The following is an 8973-nucleotide window of genomic DNA, read 5'->3' as shown; positions in this document are numbered from 1 at the left end:
AAATGCTGAAAAGCTCATTTTATATGACACCAGAGTGACATTCAGGATAACAGAAACAGAACCGCACATGCAATTTGGGGAGTGGAGGGGCAGGAGGTGAGGGTGTCTGCTGGCTTGGGGGAGGTGGGAGGTGTGGTCCAGGGGGACAAGTTTCGGATACACATCACATGTAACACAACAGCATCCTTTCTGTGACCTTTCAATCCAACTGTCATTTGTATTCTATTACATAAATATTGTCTTCTCTATTCTCAGACATCTAACTGTACAGCTACTAGAACATATTGCATATTGCATGTAGGGATAGGGTGGGGTATGGGGTCTTGGGGGGGGGGGACTCAAGACTTAATTAATCCTAGTGGCTTCTCCAAGGAAGACCGATAATGAAGTCTCCGCTCATCAAACATACGTGCGTGTGTGTCCACCAGAGGTCTACGCAATGGCGCTTTGCAAAAAACACTCAGCCAGGAGGCTTGGACCCGATCCGACATGCCACCAGCAATACAATATAACCGATGAGACAAATGGGAGTCATTTGTTTCGCGCCGCTTGGCATAGATTTTGTTCTCTTGCTACACGTCGGCAGATCTGAGTCAGATGAGAGTTTGAAAAACCGTGACGGATCGTTTTCAGCATTGGGTTCATAGTTGTAATGCAGACTTCTTCTGCTTTTTTTCCGCAACATTCTTATTTGTGCATCCAGGATCGGTGCAGCTCTGCTCAGCTTTTATGAAATGAGAGTGATATGAATTTATTAAAAAGTCCCTTTTCCATAATATGTTCCCTTGAAAAATGCAGAGGGACAGACCAGCAAGGCCACCATTTGTGCGTGGAACTACTCAAAGGACGCCGACAGAGGGCGCAACGCAGGTCAACTAAACGAGCAAAGGTGGAAAACTAGCTAGGATTGTGTAAAAACTGTTTGGGTCTCATATGGGAGGGAGATAAATTTCCACGTAACCCCTTTGACGCCCTACCTACCGTACCACGTTTGCGCATCAAAGACTGATGCTAACAGTATGTGGCCCACGACTGCATTCCTTTTAACGCACATTTCTAGCCCTTTTCCTGCCTTTCCGTGGGGTTGCATGCACGGCCGAGGAGCCCACATGTATTTTTTTTAGTAGTCCACGTTCAGACCGAACGGAATCCAAAGTCCTGTTTCAACCACTGAGCAGTATTGTACCGTTATGAATGCATTATTTGGGTTTTCGCAACTTAACCACGATGGAAGTCAAATATAATAATCATTGGGATTCCATTGTCCAGAATCGCTACCTAACCGTGAAAGAAATGGAAGGTCCTGACATATTATTGATCCAAAGCACTTTTAGTGGTTTATTCCAGACTCTATGACGACAATGAATACCTCTTTCTAAAAAGCAGCAGTGCATTTCAGTTTGTATATATTTTTGTCTCAGTTTTTCTGAGTCTGAACCCAACCATAGAAAGGAACTGAAATATAACTGGTTCAAACCACTTTCTGGGGTTTACTTTTAGACCCAACAAAGACACTGAAACTTGGTATGCACAAAGCAGCAATAAGGTTTTGGTTCAGTTCGGCACACTTGGGTTACTGTTTTTTGAGGGCTCTATTTAACTGTGAAGGAAACTAAAGGTGCAAATAATTAATACATACCACTTTTAGTGCTTCATTTTCAGACTAGACGAACTCCAAATTCCTGTTTCCACTAAACAGCGGTACAGTACACAATTTTTTGGGTTTATGTGACCTAAAGTCTCAACATTGTCCGGAGACTCCACCTTACCATGAAGCTTGGCTAACATACAAACATTAATGATCCGAACAACTTTTAGGGGTTCACTTTCAGACCCAACAATACCTGAAGTGCCATTTCCACCAAGCAGCAGTACGGTTTGGCTTTCCTTTGTCTAAAGTCTCAAGGTAACCATGAAGAAAATGAAACATAGCGTCTTTTGTCAATACTTGTTTAAAGTGCATGGTCAGGGTGTCAGATTACTCTCCAATCCACCAACTGGGCCAGTCTGCTTGATGGAAATGTGTCTTTGGAGGACAAATACATGGACGTTCACATACAGCAAATAACCTGGCCACGACAAAATCCATCTGTCGGTCAATGCTATTGTTAGTGACGGCGCTATAAAAACTGTGGACACCGGCTGCAGTCTGACAGTGGCGGCTTCAGTTCGAACGACTACGGTTCTGAATCACTGGCAGATTTCAAAGCTTCAAGAACATTTTCCCATCATCTTTCAGAGCCCAAATCCCATGGCCCTCAACTCTTTACCCATCACCTCGGAATTAGGAAAAACACGTCGCTCTTTAGACGACCAATTCTGAGCAGCTGAGCGAGAGAGAACAAACGAGCGAGTTGGGTCGACCCAGAATGAGTTGGAAGAGTTCTGAGCATTGTGGGATGAAAAAAAGTTTCATCTGTTCTTTCGCGAGTTTGCGTCTCTTTCCCGGCTGTTCTTTGTGTTTGTTTGCTGACAGGTCAGTGAGAAGCTGTTAAGGGTGTCGGAAAGACTCTCCCCCGCATCTTCGCCGGGGGGCTTCGCAGAGTCCTGGTGGGGGTGGCCAGGGCTCCTCTGGAGTTCTTTGGTGGCCGGGGGTTGCGAAGTAGAGCCATGGCTCTTTGCAGTAGAGTGCTCATACTGGATTGGAGGACTGAGGTTTGATGAGTGACACTGGGGATCCAGATGCCGAGGTGGCGAGATGCTGAAGCTGAGGCTTTCTTCTGGTGTCATCTGCAGGCTGCTCTCCGGACTTCCAGCATTCAATGACGAGTCACTCTGGGATAGGTGATGCATGCAGAAAAATAAGAGTTTACTTTTGAGTCTGGATCTCTGCCAAAGCCAAACAATCCATAATCTGACTGTGTGACTTGAGATGTGTGATACCATTCCATTCCATTCTGGACCTACGTCAGTCAACATTAACAGGGTTTACATGAAGAGTTTTTTTGTCATTCTGATTGAAATCATTCCGAAGAACTTCGGTCACTGTTTACATGTGACCTAAGATGATGCAACGATCAATGGAAATGTGATCATGGGACTTATCTGAGTTCACACATTGTTTTAGCCAACCCCTGGGAATTTGAATGAAATTCCATTTCGATTCTGCCTTTTTATTCCGATATATTTTCATTCCGTTTGGTCATTCCGATTCATTGTAATTGGAATTCATAGCTCCATGTCAACTTGGCTAGTGATTAATTTCTTCCTTGGCCCATGTTTTGTGGGAAGGGGTTTGTAGTTCCGACATTCGCTTGCAAACAAAGTCATTAGCACATTAACAAAGAAACAAATTAATGGACAAATAAATGAAACAGACTGGACAAACGATGGGCAAGTGAGTGCTTATTGAATACACTAAAAAGATATAAGGGAAATTAACTGAGATAAACAGGCACAGATGACAATATGCTCGTGGCCAATTTAGCACCATCAAATGCTGTTAGCGCACGTCCATTGGTAGCGGCAGCAGGAATTAAACTTAACTAAATCAACACTACACATTAAATTGCATAGCCCCTCACTTCTCATGGTGGCACACTGGAAGGGGCACCAAAAGAAAAAAAAATCTCTCACCACACCATTGGACGAAACAAGCAAAAAAAAAAAATGGACTCACTAAATATGAAATGAATGACCAGCTAACCAACCAAAGACTGAAAGCAGCAAGTGAACAAATGAACAAGGAAGCTAACTAACTAACTAACTAACTAACTAACACCAAAGTCATCCTCCTGCAGCGCGTTTTCTGATCAATTTATTTCTGTACTTTAACATCCTATTTGAATTATTTGTTGGCCTGTTTACTGCCGCTTCTTCTCTTTTCTGCCCCCTCTTTCCCTGCTTGGGAATTAGGTAATGGTGACGCCCTCTGAAGATTACGGCACTGACCAACCGGCAGGGTCCAGCTCTGCCACAGTCGTCTTTGTGCAGCGCTTCATCTGATTTACGTACATATTTCAGCACTTAGTTGAATTACCTGTTGGCCTGCTTACTACTTCTGTTCTCTTTTCTGTCCTCAGTCCCCCGGCTTGGGAATTAGGAGATGGTGCTTCACTTGGAAGTAGCTGTTCTGATTCTACAGCAACTGACCGGTAAAAGATTGAAGGCTGACTACATCCTCGGAGGTGCTGCCATGGAGATTACGGCCCTGATCAACTGGACGAGGACACGCTTCACTAAAGTCATCTTTCTGCATTACGCCATTTGATAGACTCTCACATTATCTCAGCTAACATTGGATAGCATCATTTTATGTGTAAAATGTAGCCCAATTAGCCACCATTGCAGCCTGGTCATCCTGGAATGGCATTACCGCTATCTGTGGTCCCTTCTCAAGGTTTCTCACTTTTCCCCTAATGAGGTTTTTTGAGTTTTTCCTTGCCCTCCTGGGGGTTAAGATCGGGGATGTCGATTGTGGTTATGTAAAGCCCTTTGAGACTGTCGGTGATTCAGGGCTATACAAATAAAATTGACTTGACTTGACTAAAGCTAATCAAGCAACAAAAGTAACGACCAAAATTAATTAACAAACAAATGATTGAGTGACCAGCAACTAATTGGAGCTTTAAATCATCCCATCGATTGAATATCATGGACATGGAAATGCATTTTCATCATATTTTTCATCTGATCTTAATTTATGTACCTTACTCGGTTTTAGCTTCACGCACTGACATCTAAGAAAAGGATCTCTTTGACCAAAAATGCTTTCTATTGGATATATTGGTGTCACAGGATTGTGAAAGACACACCGCATCCTCTGCGCTCTTGTTGACATGTAGCATGGAGGTCAGATGGGGGTTTGAAGAGGGGCGAGATTGAGGGATTGGTGCAAAAACAATCAAAAGCAGACAGCCAGGGTGGGGAGAAAAGAGCTTTAGACCACAAAGAATAAACCCCGTAAGAGATGTAACGAGATTAAGGAAAAACATGGTAACCGGAGAGAAGAATGTGAATGTAAGTGCGAGCCAAGTACGATGGCAGCCAACAAAGCTGAGCGGCAGCCATGCTAATTAGCTCAGCGCCACTGAGCGAGACCGGATCACAGAGGCACTGAGCTTTACAAAGCCACCAGGTAGAGAGAGGAAGGGATGGGTCGCCATGGATACACAAGGCGTAAAAAAAGACTGGGAAGCTCTTTGTTCTTGTTTTGTGCACATGCCAGCGGAGGGAAGCGAGGCAATGTGGATACAGCTTGGATTGGGTAAATGTTAATAATAATAAAAGCGAAATTGGAAGGTGCGCAACATGGAGCACTCAGCCCTGTCCTGTCCTGCAACTTTTTTGGCTTCTTGAGACATTGATGTGGGTCTACTGATGGTGTGAATGCATAACAAATTTCATGTTGCTCAGTGGGCTGAATTTTCACAAAAGCTGCCTTTCGCCCCTGAGAGCAATAAACAACTATGTATACATTTCATGAAATTCAAATTGAAAGGAAATAATTTTTGGGGGTTAAACCAAAATATCAGAATGACAGAAAAATTTAGACTTTTTGGTGTGGTTTCTAATGATGCATACTTTCCATTTTTGTATTGATGACTGTAAATGGCTGCAGAGGCTGAATTAAAAAAAAATCCCAGTGGTCTGTACTGAGGCAATTACTTCGCAGTACTCCAATCAAAATTATATTTTCTCCTGGATGCACACACTTGCACAATTTGAGAATTTTTGACCCCGGAAAAGGAATGCATGTTGTCTCGAACAGTTTGACAAATTGATGCAGATGTCAGCTCTTCACCCATCCATTCGTGCACACACTCGTCAAGCCAATCATCCGGTCTTAATACCCGTGAGTGCGTCGCCTCGTTGTTGGCTCCGGGTGAGCGGAGGGATGCCCAGGAGGCCGGGGAAGCCAGCCGGGGCGCAGGCCCGTCTCCGGGGTTGGCCGTGGGGTGAAAGAAGTCAGCCGGGAGTTGGAGGAGCGACGAAGACCTGAGGCCTCCATCCATGCAGCTTACGCGCTCATCTGCAAAACACAATCAAGTGTCATCGTTTCACATACAGTATTTTCATTTATTTATTTGCTGTTCCAGTGTTTCAACTTTCAATGTTTCACATATTGTGTCATTTATTTACCGTATTTGTACGGCCAAAAGACGCGCCGTATCAAAGGGCGCAGTACCAGTTGAGGGTGCTATTTCTGTATTTGATACATACGCACCGTATCATTGGGCGCAAACAGAACTGAGCAACCGAGCAGTCGTGCTGGCTGCTCAGTCGCGCTAGCGTGTTTTTAAAATGGCAGCGGGAGTTCGGTGGTACTTTATTTTAGCTTTTAACAACAATAGGAGCAAAACTGAGTTTGGTTGTATTTTATTGAACTATTTAACAATGTACTCACATTATTATTAATCAGTCTTCATCCACAAATCCATCAAAATCGTCTTCTGTATCAGAAATAAACAGCTGGGCAAGTTCTGCCAGAAACACACCAGATTCCCTCTCGTCATTGTCATTGTCAGATTCCCCGTGTCGCTGTGTCGCTGCTGCGTGCGGCTCCTCATAATGCCGGCTTTTGCGAAAGCCCGAACAACAGAGCTAGCAGACACGTTTGCCCATATAGGGGCATGGGGGGGCTGCTTTGCACTGGGGGCGTGCCTTTGCATTGTCATTCACGCCCATCTCCCCTCTCACGTCCGCCTGCTGTCATTAGCCTACAAACGGGAGGGCATTAGTGCAATTGTGCAGTCCTAGGATGCAATATTAACTACTACTGTACTTTCAGCCAAGGGTGTACTTAAATATTGACCAATGATGTATTTTGTTTACCATTACAGTATTCTTATTACAATACTTCTATCACTGTAGTATTTCTACCACTGCAGGATGTTCACTATTACAGTACTTTTATCATTGCAGTACTTTTATCATTGCAGTATTTTTCTATCATTGCGGTACTTTTACTATTACAGTACTTTTACCATTGCAGTACTTTTACCATTGCAGTACTTTCATCATTGCAGTATTTTTCTATCGTTGCAGTACTTTTACTATTACAGTACTTTTACCATTGCAGTATTTTCTATCATGCAGTACTTTTCTATCATTTCAGTACTCTTACCATTACAGTACTCTTATCATTGCAATATTTTTATGATTGCAGTATTTTCAATCATTCAGTAGTTTTTATCATTACAGCGTTTCCCCCTCCGTGTAATGGACAAACATTAGGAGTGTTTCCTTACACTTAGATACGTTTATACTGTGTATATTTGCATGCTTTTTATGAATGTCTGCTGCTAATGTTATACATTAACGGCTACATTACGCCGCCGACTCTGTGTGATCTATATCTTTGCTGCTGTAACACCTCAAATTTCCCCATTGTGGGACTAATAAAGGACATCTTATCTTATCTTATCTTAGCCACGCCCGCCTTCTCTCAATATAGGCAGTGGAGAGGAGCACCTTCCCCGGGCACGGGCGGTGCCAAGCGGCCCCTAAGTTTAACCGAATGGAAGCTCCGGAGGAGGAGGGCATGCTCGCGTCACAGTAAGCCGAAGAGGAGCACCTTCCCCGGGCACGGGGGGTTCCAAGCGGCCCATAAGTTTCACCGAATGGAAGCTCCGGTGGAGGAGGGCGGGCGTGTGTCACAGTTAAGCCGAATAGGAGCACCTCTTCCGCCCGGGCACGAGCGGAGTGTGAGGCTGTCAGTTATGAATGAATAAATAAATAAATGAAGAATGCCACCTTTCATTTCACTGTCATGATCCGTGCCTGTCATGCCGCGTGTGTTTTTGTTTTTTCAGCTGTGTGGGCGTTCCTCCAGCGATCGTCTCGCGCCATGCCGTCAGCTGCTGCGAGACGCGCTGATTACACTGACTATATTGTGATTATAATAAATATCTTTGTATCACCACCTTTTTTCCCGTGTCTGCGTTTGGAGAGTCCTGCTCAATCCTCCAGCTCTGCTGGAGGATCATAACATTCACAGGGCACACCGGACGGCGTACCAGCAGGTAAAAGTCGAAGTAATTAAATAAATACAAAAAGAAGTAATTGAATAAATACAAAAATAATGGCTGGGGAATAAAAAAATAAGTTTTATTAATAATTTGTTTTTTTTTGTTATAACATGAATTTCACTCTCTCTCTCTCTACCCATATATATATATATATATATATATTTATATATATATATATATATATATATATATATATATATATATATATATATATATATATATATATATATATATATATATATATATATATATATATGTATATATAATTTTTTTTTTTAAGCATTTTTGAAGGTGCGCCGCTACTTCGCGGATTTTCAGTTTTCGCGGGTGGTCTCGGTCCCCATTAACCGCGATAACCGGGGGTTTACTGTATTTTCTTTTAATTAACTGTGACACGTTTTGCTGTTCCACACTTTGTTACTTCACATTTGACCGTTTTATGAATTGTTGTTTCAGTATTTGCTGTTCCAAATTCTGTTCCCTTTCGTAGTTTTGCTGTCCTATTGGGCTGCTGGACGTTTTTTCTAGTTCACGTTTGGCCATTTCACCTCTTGCCGTTTCATTTTTCATAAGCTCACGTCCACTGTTGGATTTTGCAATTTCAGGTTTCGCCATTTTTTACTTTACTAGTTTCAATTTCCTTGCGTTCACAATATTTCATTCTAAGTTTTGCAGTTTCACATTATGCTGCTTCACGTTCACTGCTTCAGGTTTTGTCATGTTATTTAACATGGAATTATTTTAGGTTTCACTGTTTCAGGTTTTGCAGTTTTGCTATTTCACAATTTCCATTTTGCTTATGCATATTTTACCGTTTCAGGGTTTTCCATTTTACCTTTTTCTATTTTACAGTGTCACATTTAGCTGTTACATGTCTCACTACTTTGTTGTTTTCCTTTAATTATTCGCCATTTTCCATTTTGCTATTTTAGAATTTGCTACTCCATTTGATGATCCACTTTTCTGCACTTTACAGAGCAATGTTTCGCTGTTTCATATTTCA

The 8973-nt window shown here is 42.6% G+C and overlaps 1 protein-coding gene across 1 annotated transcript in view; it reads right to left on the bottom strand.

Moving 5' to 3' along the window:
* cacna1ib (calcium voltage-gated channel subunit alpha1 Ib) overlaps positions 1 to 8973 on the bottom strand; it is a 151925-nt gene continuing 142952 nt past the window's right edge. Inside the window, exons 37-38 of the mRNA XM_088302635.1 lie at positions 5793 to 5971; positions 1 to 2775 (exon numbers count right to left, since the gene is read on the bottom strand). Of these exons, the coding sequence (XP_088158761.1) occupies positions 2413 to 2775; positions 5793 to 5971 (542 nt within the window). The 3' untranslated portion in view covers positions 1 to 2412. The remainder of the gene's footprint in view (positions 2776 to 5792; positions 5972 to 8973) is intronic.

This window comes from Idiotropiscis lumnitzeri, chromosome 8 (assembly GCF_059441095.1).
Source record: "Idiotropiscis lumnitzeri isolate Australia: NSW breed Sydney's pygmy pipehorse chromosome 8, RoL_Ilum_1.0, whole genome shotgun sequence".
In the NCBI taxonomy this organism is placed as follows: Eukaryota; Metazoa; Chordata; class Actinopteri; order Syngnathiformes; family Syngnathidae; genus Idiotropiscis; species Idiotropiscis lumnitzeri.
This window is presented reverse-complemented; position numbering and strand designations above follow the sequence as displayed.